The following is an 18017-nucleotide window of genomic DNA, read 5'->3' on the forward strand; positions in this document are numbered from 1 at the left end:
ACTGAGGAACAGTTTTTTCCCCCAGGCCTTCAGACTTTTAAATAGATAATTCATACGACACCTTCTCACACAAAAAGTACCTCAATCATATATTTTATACTGTATATACAGTATATGTTCCTAATGTATATGTTCTTAATATGCCTGTATATGTTCTTAATATGCCTTGTACAAAGTATTTCATTTATATGTACATTCATACTTTCTGATATGTATATGTTCTTAATATTCCTTGTACAAAGTATTTCCTTTATAATTGTAAAGGGTAATATAACTTATTATTTTTAATGGAGCTTCCCAGCAAAAAGCATTTCACACGATTGTACTTGTATAACCGGCGTGACAATAAACATCTTGAATCTTAAAAAGAGAACTCTGAAAATGGTAATCAAATCTTGGTCAGGGTTGGAATCATTTATTGAGAGAAACTGGGCTTCTTGCTCGCTTGCTCCAGGTATTTACACTTTTTTTATTTAGTTATTGGTATTGATTTATGAAATTGTGAAACCAATAAACTAATAGATAATTAGATATACTGTATTGCCTTCCGGTGTTATTCTGTTCCTGTTAACTCAGGCTAATAAACTCTGTTTCTTCTTTTAAATCACGCCTCAAAACCTACCTTTACAGGAAGGCCTTTTTATAGCAATCCCTTGTTTTAAATTTGATTATTGCTGACTTTTTGTACACAAGTCTTATGTTCAACATTTTATTTTGGCCTATGCTTTTATGTTTTTATTCTGTATTGTTTTTATCTTGATGTTTGCACTATTTTAACTTATGTAAAGCACTTTGTAACTATGTTTGGCAAGGTGCTATACAAATAAAGTTTATTATTGTTATTATTATTATTGACAACTTTAGCTTAAATTTTCTTAATTTAGTTTTGCAGCTGGGTGAAATATAAAACATTACCACTTTCTAATAAGGCACCCTGCATGAAGAGTTTAAAACTTTATATAGTTGACTAATGTTTTATAGATCAGCTGTTGCCTCCAGCACCACTCTAGCTTTTTTCGGTCATCTTTTTTTACGCAATTTATTTCATGTTGAGAGTCTGTTGAGACTGATCTTGGCTTGTTATCCTCACAGAGTCACAATCTTGTTAAATGCTTTGTAATAAGCATGTTTTACAGTGAAATCAACTTAACTTCACTTTGCTTGAGTCTAAGATAAGGCGTTTGAGAGTGTGATTTGGGCAAGTGGGCAGCTCACATTACATGTATTTTTGTTATTAGATTAGTGTACTGTGTATCTATACTTAGACATACCCACGATATAACATCCAATAATTTCTGAGATGGACGTTCTGTACAGACTGTAAGCTGCAGCTGCACTCACATCTGAAATCCATTCACCTAAAGCAATGTTTAAGATCAATTCATTGAGCCCAGGCAAGTTGTGGGACACAAAACCACAGGACAAGCCTTTGGGATTTCCATGTAGAGTGGCAAATTTTAGATTACAGGATTTGCCTCTGTATGGTTGTCCCCTGTGTTTTCACTGGCCAGGCACAGCACAGCAGTGGTGAAAGGCAGATCAATGTGGAAGAGAGTTGATTATGGATGGTGAAGTAGCCTATTACCCTCAAGCAATTTGTCAGCCTTAAGGTATAACGAGGTATTCATAGATCCAAACATTCCCAGTAAAGGATTCCCAATATTCATTCTTCTAAGTGGAATAACAAATATCCTCATAAACTGGGAGAGGGATGGTATGATGGGGAAACTGGAGAGTTGAGTTACAGGAAAAACAGGAAATCCTATCAGATTTTAGTTATTCTGGAAACCTCAGTTATGCTAAGTAACTAGAGGACGGTTGGTTTAGTCTGCAGTGGTAGAGGATGGAGTTCTTTTCAATAAAAAACATCAACACAATTAACCGCAGAGTCTTTATTATTCATAGATGGTCGCATAGACTGGTACAAAACACAATCAATATTGAAAGCAAGTCCAGAGATGAAGCTTTTTATTATCAAATGTCGCATCTGGTCTGTCAAAACAGATGAAATGGAGCAAATATCAAACCGTTGCACGGGTCAACCAACAGTCCGTCATAGTGGCACTCACGACAACAAAGACTGAATTCAAGTTAGACACGGTAGTCAGTGGTTGAGGAGATGACAGCACCCTGTTAATCTATTACATTATTCTAATCTACTCTTGTAAAAGGCACATAACTTTCAACACATCTGGGGCAGAGGTATCAAGTGAGAAATTATTCTATTTAGTTGCATGAAAAAATACATTTTTAGCATGTTAGCAACACGTCTCTATTCATTTTTGCGATGTTGGTTGGTTGGTCGGTCCACCACCACTGAAATACATCAACAACAATCAGATTGGCAAAAATGTAGTACATTCATGATCCACACATGTATTCTAATAACTTTGGAGATCCTCTGATCTTTTATCTAAATTCACCATCAGATCAAATTTTCAAGGTCTAGAAGGTAACATGCAAATTGTGAAACTCTTGCGAGATGGTTAAAGTTAGGCATTGACCTTGAATAGTTAAGGTTAGGCATTGACCTTGGATAGTTAATGTTAGGCAGTGACCTTGAATGGTTAAGGTTAGGCATTGACCTTGAATGGTTAAGGTTAGGCATTGACCTTGAATAGTTAAGGTTAGGCATTGGCCTCGAATGGTTAAGGTTAGGCAGTGACCTTGAATAGTTAAGGTTAGGCATTGACCTTGGATAGTTAATGTTAGGCAGTGACCTTGAATGGTTAAGGTTAGGCATTGACCTTGAATGGTTAAGGTAAGGTATTGACCTTGAATGGTTAAGGTTAGGCATTGACCTTGAATGGTTAAGGTTAGGTATTGACCTTGAATGGTTAAGGTTAGGTATTGACCTTGAATGGTTAAGGTTAGGTATTGACCTTGAATGGTTAAGGTTAGGCATTGACCTTGAATGGTTAAGGTTAGGTATTGACCTTGAATAGTTAAGGTTAGGCATTGACCTTGAATGGTTAAGGTTAGGTATTGACCTTGAATGGTTAAGGTTAGGATAGGTTGTCGGTCAGCGAGCCTTGCAAGAGTTTTTGCAAGTTTTCGCAATTTGCGGATTTACTTCTAGACACGTCCATTTTCCAATAGTCCAATATTTTGGATTATGACCAAACACTAACAACATTCCAATCAGCCTCAGCTGTAGGCCACTTTATGTGGCAAATGTTAGCATGCTAACAGACTACACTGAGGGAGTTATCATGGTATCATACTTGCTAAACTTTAGCATGTTAGCATGCTGAAATTAGCATTTAACTTAAAGCACCATTGTGCCTAAGTACAGCTTCACAGAGCTGCTAGCATGGCTGTAGGCTCTTAGTCCAGTATCTTTTGTGTTCTTGTTTTATCGGTTGGCTGTATATTATGTTGAAATGACAGACCTATTGTAAACTACTGACCTGGATGGGTTGCAAACTGCTTCTGTGACTGTTTTCAGTACATCTAAAACACATGCAAATGAACCAAATCCCATGATTTGTCTTATCTTGCATGCGCGGTGTTTTCAAGATGTTCAGCAAGATAAGTGTGGCGCCTCCAGATATTCAAAACTTTTGCCAAGTTATGTGTTGTATTACTAATGTGGTATCATTCACTCCTTAGCTCAGCTCAGAACCAGAACTCAGAGATGAAGACATGGATGATGACAGTGTTGCGATGGGAAATAACCCCTAACTTGACATAGTTCATCGCCACCTCCAACTTAATGTCCTTGGGTCCGATGATGGGTTTCACCTGCCGAACCACACCTGATGGGATGACACAGGTTGGGATTTAGTGAGTGAAATTTACTTAGAAGTAAATGCAATATCTGTGTACAATGTTTAATAAAGGATTTCATAGAGGATTGACAGCCTGGTTCCTAGTCATACTCCCTCCACTTACCCATAATGAAGCCCTGCTGGGAGCGCCTCTCCACATCAAAAGAGAACTGGTCATCTGCAGCCAGGACAGTAAAGAAGACATCAGTGGCACCGGGCAGAGGAGAAGGGTTAACCGGCGTAACTGTCCGCAGGAAAACTATTTCTGTTGGAAGAATGGGTTTAAAGTTTGTATTAGTCTGATAGAAGCAAACCACAAAGTGCATTTGGTTCCTCAAATCATAATATATTTATGATATAATTAAACAATTGTTCTGTGGGTTGAAACAAGTAATTGAATCTTATGAGCTGTGGCAGGTTGGTGGGCGGAAAGCTGTATTTCAATGAGGCTGCAAATAATTTTAAGAATATGCTATTACAAGAGTTAACTCTTAACTCTCCTCAGGCCAAAAACTGTGATCCGAATAACCAGGGCTGTTTAAAATATGAATATTATATCTAAATAATTGCATTCAAGATTTATGATGGATTTTCTAACTATGTGGAATTTAGGCTTGTCTGGAAAACCTTTGAATTGTGAAGGTGTCAAGTATGGCAGCTCATTGCAGAGACACTAATCCAACTAACCAGAAGAATCTGTGAGGATTTTGGTGTAAGTGCAACAACAAACATTTCTCAAAGTAACTTTTACTTGATTGGTTTAACCAATAAAAGTTCATCATAGAAACATGTGCACACTATCACATGTAATTTTAAATCCACCTGGTGAACAAGGCCATCAAGGCTGCACACATATAAGAAAGGCTGTGGTGTATTGACAATAATCTTGCGATACGATACGTATCATGATACAGGGGTTACGGTTCAATGTTTTGCGATGTATTGCAATACTGTAAGCAAGGCAATATCGATTATTAAAATCTAATTTTAGGAAAACTGTCATAGTATGAAGAACACATTACCATATGTATAAAATATGAATAAAACAAATTTCATTTTTTATGCAATCAGAACAGTTTGATCTGCATTTGCATGTATCACAGTCCCTGTAACATCCAACATCATTATCATACATCAACAGCACTATTTTGAGAGGGCACCTACACTGAGAGGGTGCATCTCTTAGCTAATGAAATAAAGTATTAACTGAGTTCATCTTTGCATGTAAACGTAATATAAAATTGGCAGCGTTTTTGAGAATGGATACAGTATCACAAAACATAATATTGCAATACTCTATATTTGAAATTTTTTCTTACTACCCTAATACTCCTAATATTAAGACCTTGCTGTACGTCCACCTTGTCTTACCCTCTGGTCCACTGAAGTCTCTGAAGGTTGGCAGAGAGAGGGCGGTCTGGGTGATGAGCTGGACGGGGTCGACTTTGCAGCTGATGTTGTTGTGTTTGCAGGCCTTAACACAACGCACGTTGACGGAAGCATCTCCTCTGGATCTGAAAAGGACAAGCAGTGATGACGGTAAGGAGGCGAGTTGTAGAAGGATTGAAGTAAATGGGAAGTCAAAAGGAGATTTATATATGAGCCAAGCAAAGAGGAATACACAGAATCTGAAGAGAAGTGTGAATTTCTCGCACTCTTAAAAACCTATACAGTATACAACAGTATTCATAAGAAAAACTGTTGACCAAAGCTCCGCAGTTGAGTTGAGAGAGAAGAACCTGGCAACACCTGAAAGACCGCCACGGTTAACCGAAGAACGTGTGCCTTAAAAGAGGCCAAACCCTGATTCCACAACCTAAAATCAGGTTTTTGTGGGGTTCCCCGACGTGAAGACAGTAGCGCTTTCAAATATGACCTCAAGAACTGTAAAAGGGAGCAGAGCCACGCAATTAGCAGCAAGCAGGTGAGTCCAAGTTGTTCGCTAAGCACGAGGCCAAAGCCACAGAGATGATTGGGAGGTATTCATGCCACGAAGGAAAAACGGGACGGTAGGAAACCCGGCGAGGGGATGTAAGAATGAATGTCATTCAATGTGATCAATGACATCATATTCACGTGGTCGACTAAGGAAAAAGATTTTTGACAGAATCGGCATAAATGCATTTCCAAATGTGTCACTCCAAAATAAGACTCCAAAAAACACACATACTATTATTATTACATAAACCATTTTTACATATTTGAAATAATTAACTTGGCATTTTGGAAAGAAGGTGGTTATATGATACAAAGATTTAAGAGAATAATTACCTCATATATTTCATTTTCAATCAGGGCTATATGCATTAAATCCCATAAACCACCAGGAGGAAAGTGGAACAGTGGAAAATGTGTCTGGCTGCATGTATCAAGCTGACCAACACAGCTACTGGCCTTTTGGTATCATTTACAGCAAATCAACTGATAACCACCCAATACCAACACTAAAAGCACCATCCATCATGTGAGCTGTAATGCTGCTCCACCACTAATTGAGCCCCCGTGCTGGCCGAGCCCCAGGTGCCCATAAATAAGTGCCACGCTTATTTTTCTTGCTATCCGCTAAGGCGAGGCCTGTTTGATCCGACGGTGAGGCCGCTTGGAACACATCATAGGAAAAATTGCTTTCAACATTAGAAATCACCACAGCGGAGGAAGCACGAGAGTAGTGGCAGAAACCGTGGCCGGTGTGTGTGTGTTTGTGCTTGAATATTAAAGAGCAAAAAGCCATTTTTATCTGTCACTTTTTAATTTCAAATGCACAGAAAGTACACATGAGCTGCCGCACGGACATGAGGTAGAGTGAGCTGCCGTCAATGCAAATGAATGCACATGAACAATCCTGTCCTAGTATTGGAGAGACAGCTGACGGGCCCCATCTAGTGGTACAATATCCTAATAGTCTTAATATCTACTGCTACATCATACGCTAGAATAAATAACAAAAAAGGCATTTAGTGTAAAACAGCTGAAAAATAAGGGATTAAAAAAAAAAAAAACGCCATATAATATTATTGCATTTTTTTTCCATATAAAAATGCAATTCAATTAGCAATTTTGACTTTGATAACCAACCATTCACTGTAATCATTTTAACACAAAGTTAAAGGAGTAGTTTGTTTTGTTTTTTGGGGGGAATTCACTTATTAACTTTCTTGCTAGCTGTTCCTTGGTGCTAAACTAAGCTAACTGACTGTAGCTTCATTTTTAACATACAGACATAGTCTCAGATGGATGCTGACAAGAATTTAGCTATAAAAATATAAACTGGAAAAACAAAGTTCGGAAACTTGTGTTTGGTGGATTATTTCTCTGTTGTTACAATGCTAATTGGCATTGTAGGATTTGGCATTGTGTCCTTTTGTTGCATTGTTGCATTTGTGGGATGAGCAGCACAGCTGATTATGTGGGGAGCGCCCAAGAAAAATTTGCCAAAATGCTCCATCAATGGTAAACAGTATATTCTCCTGTAGGTGTTGACTCTTGTTTTGAGTTGTTTGGTGGATTGGATGATTGAACTCTCTATCAGTAACAAGGAACAAACAAGACATATTGGCAATTTTACACTTTATTCATTTAATACACCGTCAGGAGCCTCAGTAGCGGTGGAAGATCCATACGCAGCCACAACAGCCTGGCACCTCCTCCTCATGCTGGTCACCAACCTGGTCACACGTTGCTGTGGGATGGCGTTCCATTCCTCAACCAGGATTCGTTGCAGGTCAGTCAACGAGGTTGTGTTGGTCACTCTAACACGTACAGCACGCCCAAGCTGGTCCCACAAGTGTTGAATTGGGTTGAGGTGTGGACTCTTGGCAGGCCGTTACATTCTCTCTGCTCCCACATTGTGGAGGTAGTCTGTGATAACCCTGGCTCTGTGGGGGCGAGCGTTGTTTCTTGGAGGATGAAGTTAGGTCCCAGATTGTGGAGATATGGGATCGCCACTGGCTGCAGAATCTCATCCCGATATCTCACTGCATTGAGATGGTCTTCAATGATGACAAGCCTTGTTTTGCCAGTGAGGAAGATGCCCACAAATGCATGATCCTTACAAGTTGGACATCATTGTGAAGGTAAATAAACAGGCTTTCCAACGATGTAAAATACAATGCCAATTAGCATTGTAACAACAGAGAAATAATCGACCAAACACAAGTTTCCAAACTTTGTTTTTCCAGTATATATATATATTAATATATATATACTGTATATATATATATATATATTTTTTTTTTTTAGTTAAAAACTCAAATTAGCATAATTTTGGTTTGGGGTATATTATGGAGTGTTTTTCCACTCAAAAACAATTATAGATTTGCCCCTTATTAACTGTTATTGACTGTTGTATAAAGAAAACGATGAAATAAAAACCATCCTTATAATACATGAGTGGTGAGTATGAAATAGGGAAAAACTTAATGGTGTTATTGATAATATTTTGAGACAAATAATACAAAAAATAATAATAATACATCCATCGCTTTTCCTAAAAAAAATTATTATAATTCTGAATTAATCATTTAAAAAATGTTGACGGGTCCAAAATGAATGTTTTGTTTATGTCTGTGGAAGATATCCAACTTTTGGTTCCCACTTCTAACAAGGCTTGCGAGACAATAGTATAACAACGTTGGTATCACGTGTCTGAGTCTCACTCAAATCAACCACAAAATATGCATTGTGTGCAGCGAACTGGCAACCACGTGTTGTGAAGTGAATGCAATGGAACGGGGGAGGGAGAATATGACATATTCGGCTAAATGTTATCAATATTATCCTTTAAATTCTAATAGCCTTCTAATATGGAAATGTTCTTGAGGGCCGGATGGGCAGCTCGTGTGTGACAAACACAGCAATCTTGGCCATGTACAGATGTGCCGTCCCGTAGCGAATCAGCCTCATCTCCACGGTCAGGAAGAAGTCCCGCGGCTCGGATAAGGTACGACTCAGTGAGATCTCTCCTCCATGGGCGTGCTGCTGCACGACAAAGTATCCCTCCTCGTCTCCGGAGACTATGTTGAGCAGCATTTGGTCCCCCAGCACGGAGTTGGCGGGTCCCATCCGGAAAACATCAGTGGGGACGGGAGTGTTGGTCGGGAAGCTGATGTTGTAGAAGGAGATTCTCAGCGGGAGCAAGAAACACGACGCGGGATCCCGCGTGAACTCGCAAGTTACTCGCTCGCAACGGCTGAAAGGGAAAAAATGAAATGCTCATTGGATGGAGGGCAGAAGCGGCTGCAAGAGGGAAAAGAGGGAAAGGACAGAGAGAGGGAGGGACGCTGGAGAGTGAGGAAGGAGTTTGTGACCGAAAACTGCAGGCAGTAATGAAATATGAAAAAGGGTGCAAAATGAGAAGGACAGACTCCTAATACTAAACTAGAGGAATAAGATGCATCATGCTCAGCTGGGGACAATCCACCCTTTCATTTCAACAACTCGTCACAACCAAGCAGCCATCAGCACTCACCCCTGTGCCGTTTGCCGGTAGTTCTCAGGACATGCGTAGGACAGACAGCGAAATCCTCCCTGGATGTTGAAGCAGTTTTCAGAGATAGAACAGGTATGGGTCCCCGCTGCACATTCATCAATGTCTGAAAACACAGGGGGACGCATAGGTTAGACATTTAATACAAATAATAATAACTCAGTTTTTTATTGACAAGGGTACCAAAGGTTTGTCTACTGACCTTGGCATGTGCGTCCATTGTGTGCGAGTGTGTAGCCTACGGGTGGGCAGGTACAGTAGAAACTTCCTGGGGCGTTGGAGCAGCGGTAGGAACACACATGACCTCCAGTAGGCAGAGCGCACTCATCAATATCTGAGAGCAGCAGACAGTAAAAGCAAGTTAGAAGAGACATTTTAATGTGATCATCACTAAGCAGCACCTTTAATTCCAACAGTACCTTCACATGTTATCCCATCGATGTCACTCAGCTGGTAGCCACGGCGACAATAGCACTGGTATGAGCCATAGACGTTTGCACACTCCTGGCTGCAAGGGTTGGCTTCACACTCATTGATATCTGCCAGCACACAGGCACAGATACAAACCTCAAAATGTGTCATATATATAACGATTCAAACACAATTTGGGTTCTAACATATAGCTGAGATATCATATATTCACAAGTCTTAATGAGTTGATGAAATGAAGAGGGATTTTACCTCCACAGTTTCTGCCGTCGGGGGACAGTTGGAAGCCAGTGGTGCAGCCGCACTGGTAGGACCCCTTTGTGTTATCACACTTGTGGGCGCAGAGCCGTCCGGAATAAAGCCTGCACTCATTGATATCTAAAGAACACAGGGGACAGATTAGAAACTAGAGTTTCGGTCGAGTTTTACAATTGGCGAGGTAAAATGATTGTTTTTTTTCAATGGAGTCTGGTGGCTTTGAGGTGAGCATACCGGCTGTTTCCTTTCACATCTAACGCAATGAATGTAGGGTTTATTTCAACCAAACCAGAGTTGGTGATTGTTGGAAGAGCAGAAAGACACACCCAAGACGGGTTTGATGAGTTTTATTTTGTTCTTGTCGAGTTTGAATGAAGTGTGTTTTACAATCGGCGAGGTTAAATGACACTTTCAGTCAATGTAGTCTGGTAGCTTTGAGGAGAGCATGTTTTGTACGTTAATAAATTATAATAATTGTCCAAATCCCTGTTGATTTTATGTATTTTTAATAGGCCTACATGTTATGAATGTTTATATTGTTATGAGGAATGCAAAATCAATATTCCTAGTAGAAATAGTAATGTTCTATATTGTTCTAAATAAAGTAAAAAAGATCCACTTTCCACTTGTTTTGGGCCACTTCTTTCTCCTCTATTCCCTTAAATTTACTCACCTAAAAATACATGATTTCATAGATGATAAGCACAAAATATTATAGAAAGAAATATAGTGATGAATTTGTAATGATACCTTCACACAGTTTGGTGATACTGTTGAAGATGTAGCCAGTTCTGCAATCACAGCGGTACGTTCCCACCAAGTTGACACAACCGTGGTCGCCGCACATAGTCCCTGTACGACACTCATCCACATCTGGAACATGAAGGGGAGAAATAACATGTCTGAAAAAGGGAAATCGATGTGACACAATACCGGAGACTTTACAAATCATTTATTGTGACAGTATCCACCTTCACAACGCCTGCCGTCCTCAGTTAGATGATAGCCTCGTCCACAGGTGACCGTGTACCTGTGACAGGTGTAGGAGCCCGGCGTGTTGATACAAGTCTGGCCGGGCAGGCATGGACTGGTGTGTGCCAAACACTCGTTTATGTCTAATGAGAAAACACATTAAGCAAAGCCAGCTCACCTTTTACCTGGGAGTGTTTTTAGTGAACGAGTGTGACGCTAAACTTACCGCTACAGCTGCCCATGGCGTCCTGCATGAACCCATCTGAGCACCTCTCCTTTGGGTGGCAGCGGAACGAGCCTTTTGTGTTGGTGCACAAAAACTCTGGTCCACAGTTATGGGTCCCCAGCATACACTCATCTATGTCTGGAGCAGGCAAGGAGGAAAGATAGGCATAAATACGCATAAATAGTTTCTTTAAGGTGACATGTAACTATAACTACTATAAGACTTGGTTATTTACTAAATTGCAGGATTAGAAAGGATTTCTTTTGGCTTGTTACCTTGGCAATTGTTGTCGTCTTTGAGTTCATACCCGGTGCCACAGCTGATTTCCCTCTGACAGCGAAAGGAACCCTCTGTGTTAATGCAAACTTGGCCGATGACGCAGTTGTGACTGCCAGTCAGACACTCATTAACATCTGAGGAGAGAGTACATCCACTCAGAAATAAGAAAAGCAGTCTATCCGTATATTAAAGGTGCAGTGTGCAGGATTTAGCAGCATCTAGTGGTGTGGCTGCAGATTGCAACCAACTGAATACCCCTTCACTCACCCCTCCCTTTCCAGACATGTAGAGAACCTACGGTGGCCTTCAGATAATGTAAAAAACGTGAAAGGCTCTCTCTAGAGTCAGTGTTTGGTTTGTCCATTCTGGGCTACTGTAGAAACATGGTGGAGCAACATGACGGACTCCGTGAAGAGAACCCACTCCCTATGTAGATATGAAGGGCTCATTCTAAGCTAACGAAAACACAACATTCATAGTTTCAGGTGATTCATCTGAATCTTAAAGGGACTATTTGTAACTTTCAGAATGTCTTGTTAATAGCGACACCTGTGGCCGTTAAGTCAACGAAAGTCAGCGTCGGGCTCGCGCTTGCTCGCTCTAAATAGACATGAACGAGCATCGCTCAAAACAGTGAGGCGACACACGTCAGCTAAAACCACAATATCACTCTATATTTCACCTGCTTGGCAGTAATGTTAGCTGACCAGACGAAGGTCTCTCCATGAATCACTGCTGATCCTAGTATTGGCTTTTCCTGCTTCAGCCCCGGAGGCTGAAGCAGCAGGGCTGAAGAAGGAAGAGAAACGTTATCGTGTCCGGCCGGGTGCCGGTGTCTCCCTCCGGCACCCGGTTGGAGACGATAGCGTAACTCTCTGCAGAGCCCCGTCACTTCACAAGACACGGGAAACCTCTGTTGGTCTGGAGGAGCTGCAGCATTTATTTCTGCACAAACGTCCACTGTACATTCACTAGATATTCTCAGAGCTAAACTAACTCTTCTGCAGTGTGGAGTGAGCGCGCATGCACGTGTAGACGTGGAGCGAGACAGCGAGAACGCGCACGGTGTGTGAGTGAAGGCAGGCAGGCAGCGGAGCAGGGACTCCGGCCACACGCGAGCGCGCATAGGCGAGCGCACATGGGATCCCAACCCAGTAGATTTATACATGCAAGAAGTTACAAACAGTCCCTTTAAATTATATTAAATCTAACACATTGCTCCTTTAAAGCACTTTCAGTCACATTTTTAACTCTAAAGCCATGCTAGCAATTTTAAGTACCTAGGTGTAGCCGTGCTTTGAGCTAAATGCTAATGTTAGCATGCTAACATGCTCACGATGACGATGGTAACATCATGTTTGGCAAGTTTGATGTTTACCATGCTCAACATGTTAGTTTAGTGTGTTAGCATGCTTACATTTGATAATTAGCACAGTGGCTGATGGGAATATCATTAGTTTTGCAGGTATTTCGTAAACAAAAGTACAAATTAAATGTTGACCTGCTGGTGGCACAAGATGAAAACATAAATCTTTTATTTAAGAAGTAGGTAATTACAGTCGTGCTTTAATTTACATGACTTACCTTCACATGTCACTCCATCCCTTTGTAGATGATAACCACCGAGGCACACACACGTACCATTACCTTCACACAACTGGGAACAATTGGAGTCTGAAAGCAGTAGAGTGACACATGAAGAAGTAGACATCACTATCATCATGTAGGCTACAGTGTGTGTCCTACATCACAGGAATCGTGTCACTGGCTGATGGAAAACAAAGCCGCCAAGAGGCTGGCGCTTAAACCTGTTATACAGATCTTATTATAACAAATGAAGGTGCCAAACCTCTACAGGGGTCCAATCCATCTGGAAGCGTGGCAGTCTCAGTAACGTTGGCCTCAGGCCTTTCTGTCACCGGTGCTATGGAAGAAAAAGCCTCATTAAAACCAAATATAAAGACAATCAAATTCCCTGAATAACTACATAGCACCTTGTCACACAGTACAACTCCACAAATCTCTGTGGCCTTTCTGCTAGTATGCTCTCGTTACTCTGGCCTTCTGATGTGCTTTTCTTCACAAATAACTCAAATTCACTTTTTTGCAGCTCTGTCTTTACCACACGTTTGTGTTTTTCCACCTGAAGCCAGCTACGCGACAAAAGCTACAAGCTCAGGGACAACACCAGCTGGCCCTGAGTTACCATTTGGCAAGGTGTCTACAGATCAGCCCAGTGAATACCTCCGTGACTCAGTCTGTCTGTCTCTCTGGTGGCGATCTGCTCCACAGCTGCCACATCAAGGCCATTTATCTAGTTTATTACAGAGCAGGGCTGCTGTCTCTGCTCCTAGTAACTCCGCCTGTTTTGATGTGAAGCACTCCATTTGAAAAGGTACCACTTTTTAATAACGTAATAATCTAATAAGGCCTTTATAAAGGGCTTGTAAATGTAACTTATAGATTCATTAAAGGTTGATTACCTTCCTTACCTATAATTTATTATAGTAATTTAGTTATAAGCCACTAGAGGAGAGAACTCCAGCAATTTTACACGTCAAAGTGTGTTTACAGGTCTTGGGGAATACTACTGCACATGTGAAAAAGTTGTATGAAAAACTCCAAAGAGAGATGTGGGAAATCTGATAAATTGCCTCAAGTGATGTCACATGAGTCAACATCTGTTGGGGTCGAAGTATACAAGTTCGAAAATTAAAAACATCTAGGGGTGTACTATATGCCTAACCTTAACCATTCGAGGTCAATGCCTGACCTTAACCATTCGAGGTCAACGCCTAACCTCAACCATTCGAGGTCCATGTCTTACCTCAACAATTCGAGGTCAATGCCTAACCTTAACGATTTGAGGTCAATGCCTAACCTCAACCATTCGAGGTCAAAGCCTGGCCTTAACCATTCACAGTCAACGCCTAACCTCAACCATTCGGTGTCAACGCCTAACCTCAACCATTCGAGGTAAATGCCTAACCTCAACCATTCAAGGTCAACGCCTAACCTCAACCATTCGAGGTCAACACCTACCCTCAACCATTCGAGGTCAACGCCTAACCTCAACCATTCGAGGTCAACGCCTAACCATAACCATTCGAGGTCAATGCCTGACCTTAACCATTCAAGGTAAATGCCTAACCGTAACCATTCGAGGTCATATGCCTAACCTCAACCATTCGAGGTAAACGCCTAACCTCAACCATTCGAGGTAAACGCCTAACCTCAACCATTCGAGGTCAATGCCTGACCTTAACCATTCACAGTCAATGCCTAACCTTAACCATTCAAGGTCAACGCCTAACCTTAACCATTCAAGATCAATGCCTGACCTTAACCATTCAAAGTCAATGCCTAACCTTAACCATTCAAGATCAATGCCTGACCTTAACCATTCAAGGTCAATGCCTAACCTTAACCATTCAAGGTCATATGCCTTACCTCAACCATTCAAGGTCAATGCCTAACTTTATCCATCTCACGAGAATTCGCAATTTGCATGTTACCTTCAAGACACAACCAAAAAATATGATATTTCTCTTTATTTGGGTCACCACGTTGGGAAAAATCCCTTTGGATTGTGTTTATCGTTCTATTTGGTATTACTGCAGATTCAAATGTCGGTAATCCACAAACAAATGGTCATGGGGTCCCAAAGCGTTAAAAGCCTTAATAAGAGGTTAATAATTGGATTTTGGTCCAGATCATCTGCAACCATTTATAGAAATAAATGGTCCAGGAGTGGCTTATATTTTTTCTCTGAAGAATTAGGAAACTGTTAACCATTAATAAAAACCTTTATAAAGCCCTTATTAGAAAGTCACACCAAATCATATTGTGCTAGAAGTCTTTTGGCACCTATTGTGTGCAAATGGCCGAGTAGATTGATTGTTTTGAGCGTCACAGGCGGCCAGTCTCCATTCTTTCGTGATAAGATGGTGTGGAGCTAATCAAGACACAGAAGACTGAAAGCACAAGATTGTTTAGATCTTTTACCACTAGCAGTTGGTTTGTTTTCCTCCGTCGTGTCTTTGCCACAGCAGGTTTTAGCTGTGAGCGCACACTGTCTCCCCAGCAACAAACCCTGGAGCTCGCAGCTCGAATCCTGGCTCGGCGTCATCAGGCCGAGCATACAGCAGTCACAACACATCTGAACGGGAGACGGAGAGAGGGTGAAACAGGCAGTTGAAAAAGAAGGAATCTTATCTCAAATGTGATATTGTCAGCATTGATTTAAAAAGGGCATTGTAAGAGAATAAGGAGACGTGTAAAGGTTGAATGTATTGACATTAGGACGGAGATAACCTTAGAGATTCTGGTTTCCCAGGGGTCCCCTTGGAAGAAGGGCGTCTCACAGGCCCCTTGCCCCTTGGCCATCTTGACGCCATTGTCACAGAGTCGGTCTCCTACTGCTGCTGCACAGCACTGCTCCTGGGTGATCCTGCAAACAAAGGGCAGAAAATGTAATCCAGAACAGGAACTGCACTCTTTGCTGTATGAGGAAAGAGTTGGATAAGAAGAAATGTGAAGAAATCGCTTGTTATTTAGACAGTCGATCAGCTGACCGCAAGTGTGTTGATGTCGCAATACGTTGCATGAATGTACTTGCAACAATAAGTAACCTACCTTAGCTTAAAAGACATTTCCCTATGGACAAGAAGTCTCCCTCTCCCTGCCTTTCCTCTACAAATGTTCCCTCTGCTGACCTCCATGTGTTGACCAGGTGTTCCTCTGTTTCATCAATCACCACCTCCATGTTCTCAAAGTCAAACTGGGCCCTTTAGTGCTAAAATGCTCCAGGGGGTCCACTTGACGCCTGTATTTACTGTGTAGTTACTGTGTAGTTACTATGTGGCGATCCTCCCCTGTAGCAGGATGGATGGTTGAAGGCTGTGGACATGATTTGGGGCTTGCAGCCCCGGGGGTATTTCCTGCTTTTAAACATACCGTCGCAAACATACTGGCTTACAGGATATACAAATTTCCCACTGCAAAATACCACATTTGAAGGATTTTTCTGCGTCCAACGTGATATATTTGGACCCCTACTGAACTTACTGTGCCCTAAAGGGAAGTTTATGATAGATAACTTCATGCATTCCCTCTGTGCTGCTGACCCTTCCTTGAGAACCTCTCCCTTTGAGAAACCAGGTGTTGCTTTACCTGCAGGTGTGGGAGTGGGAGATGAGAGGGAGGATTGTACAGTCTTGTCCTCTCAGGGCCCGGTTCCTCCCATCCTGACAACACTCCTGTACAGTAGGGGGCTGAATCTCTGAGGATTACAAATACACATCAGAGGCATGATGGAAAAATAGCATAGCTGAGTCAGGTTTAATTAAAATGGGCTCAGACACATTACAGAGAAAATAATACCCTCCAGTAGCTCACATTAGGCTATAATAGCCACCCTAATAAAATACGTGTATTAAAGGTTACTCAAACTACTAACACAGTCTCATAAATGTATTCAAATTCTGCATCTCAATGCCAAACTTTCTTACCTTGTCCATGCAGAACTCCGTAGAGAAAAAACAGAAGTATTGTCCACTGAGCCATCGGAGTCACTTTATAAATGTTTCCCTCTCCGATCATCTAAATATCGATATTATATCAATAACCGGGATGATCGGCGGCTGAACACAAGCAGTGGACGGTGTGTGTGTGTGTGTGTGTGTGTGTGTGTGTGAAAGCGACCCGTCGGCAGGAGAACAGCTCAGGGAGAGCAGAGACGCACATCTCTCCTGGCGGGTTAGAGGGCGGTGAGGGCGGGGTGGGGGGGATGGATTTATTTGATGCAACAACACTAAGCGAGTCTAAAGTAGATGTTGCCTGGGTGGAAGATGAATTAATGTTTTGGTTTTAATTAAAGTAGGATAGTTTAAAAAAGTCCCCCTGTCAGGTAAAAAAAAAAGATAAAATTAAATTTTGAAAAATTAAAGTAATTCTGGCCTATGAGGTGTCCAAAATTCCCTTTTTTCTTATTTTATTTTATTTTAGAATACTTTGTTTTTTTAAAGAGGTTTGGTTGAAATTCGCAATGGTTTTTAAACTATTTTTAGAATCCGTAAGATGTAACATTATCAAGTAATATCTAATGGAAAAAAGTATGGATGTCCTCTAACACTCGATTTAGTCGACTAATCGATTAGTTGATTTAATCGACATATCTGTAAGTTTGAAAGTTTCTCCACAAAGAATCACAGAAAAGCACCACTTTAAATCTGGTGTTTACCAGAGATGTGCTCACAAGTTTCTTGGAAATGAGTCATGCAGCATGAAAAAAGCATAAAAAACGAGTAACCGACTAAAGAAATCTTAGTCGACTAAGACCAAAACGACCGATTAGTCAACTAAAATCTTAGAAAAAGAAAAAAGTTAGAGTGTTACTTTTTTTCAGTTTGTGGCCCCTCAAAATCGTCTAGCGACCCTTTGTGGGGGTTCAGACCATGTGGGATTTATTTGCTGCGACGACGCGACAACACTAAGCGAGTCCAAAGTAAATAAATAATGCAAGGGAATTTTAAGAAAAGTCAGTTAAAAAGTGTAAAGGCCCCCTTTTAACAGGTCAAAAAAAATAAAAATAAAAGAA

The 18017-nt window shown here is 41.1% G+C and overlaps 1 protein-coding gene and 1 long non-coding RNA gene across 3 annotated transcripts; both read right to left on the bottom strand.

The window, feature by feature from the left end:
* Positions 1-1872: 1872 nt before the first annotated feature.
* LOC119483126 lies at positions 1873-2842 on the bottom strand. Its single transcript, XR_005205626.1, has 2 exons — positions 2667-2842; positions 1873-2504 (listed from the first exon to the last, which is right to left on the bottom strand). It is a non-coding gene; the product is annotated as an uncharacterized LOC119483126 (long non-coding RNA).
* Positions 2843-2941: 99 nt separating this feature from the next.
* Positions 2942-17172, bottom strand: LOC119483125 (fibulin-1-like). 2 transcript variants are annotated; one of them, XM_037761194.1, is made up of 17 exons: positions 16930-17170; positions 16592-16700; positions 15734-15869; positions 15425-15578; positions 13269-13343; positions 13004-13093; positions 11416-11553; positions 11141-11278; positions 10914-11057; positions 10693-10815; positions 9937-10062; positions 9675-9794; positions 9458-9589; positions 9238-9361; positions 5142-5284; positions 3895-4035; positions 2942-3758 (listed from the first exon to the last, which is right to left on the bottom strand). In XM_037761194.1, exons 1-17 carry the CDS (start codon positions 17018-17020, stop codon positions 3619-3621), a joined length of 2124 nt encoding a protein of 707 aa, XP_037617122.1. In that variant the 5' UTR covers positions 17021-17170; the 3' UTR covers positions 2942-3618. The 2 variants fall into 2 exon arrangements, with proteins under 2 accessions (XP_037617122.1, XP_037617123.1); XM_037761195.1 differs by lacking the exons at positions 2942-3758; positions 3895-4035; positions 5142-5284 and adding an exon at positions 7904-8958 and having other exon boundaries at positions 16930-17172.
* Positions 17173-18017: the final 845 nt, after the last annotated feature.

This window comes from Sebastes umbrosus, chromosome 23 (assembly GCF_015220745.1).
Source record: "Sebastes umbrosus isolate fSebUmb1 chromosome 23, fSebUmb1.pri, whole genome shotgun sequence".
Classification (NCBI taxonomy): Eukaryota; Metazoa; Chordata; class Actinopteri; order Perciformes; family Sebastidae; genus Sebastes; species Sebastes umbrosus.

Excerpts from the sequence above, each read along its gene's own strand:
- LOC119483125 (XM_037761194.1), bottom strand. The coding sequence starts at position 17,020 with ATGATCGGAGAGGGAAACATTTATAAAGTGACTCCGATGGCTCAGTGG. Across the intron at positions 15,870-16,591 it reads TCCCACTCCCACACCTGCAG|GATCACCCAGGAGCAGTGCT; the intron begins GTAAAGCAACAC and ends CTTTGTTTGCAG. Across the intron at positions 11,058-11,140 it reads CGCCATGGGCAGCTGTAGCG|ACATAAACGAGTGTTTGGCA; the intron begins GTAAGTTTAGCG and ends TTTTCTCATTAG.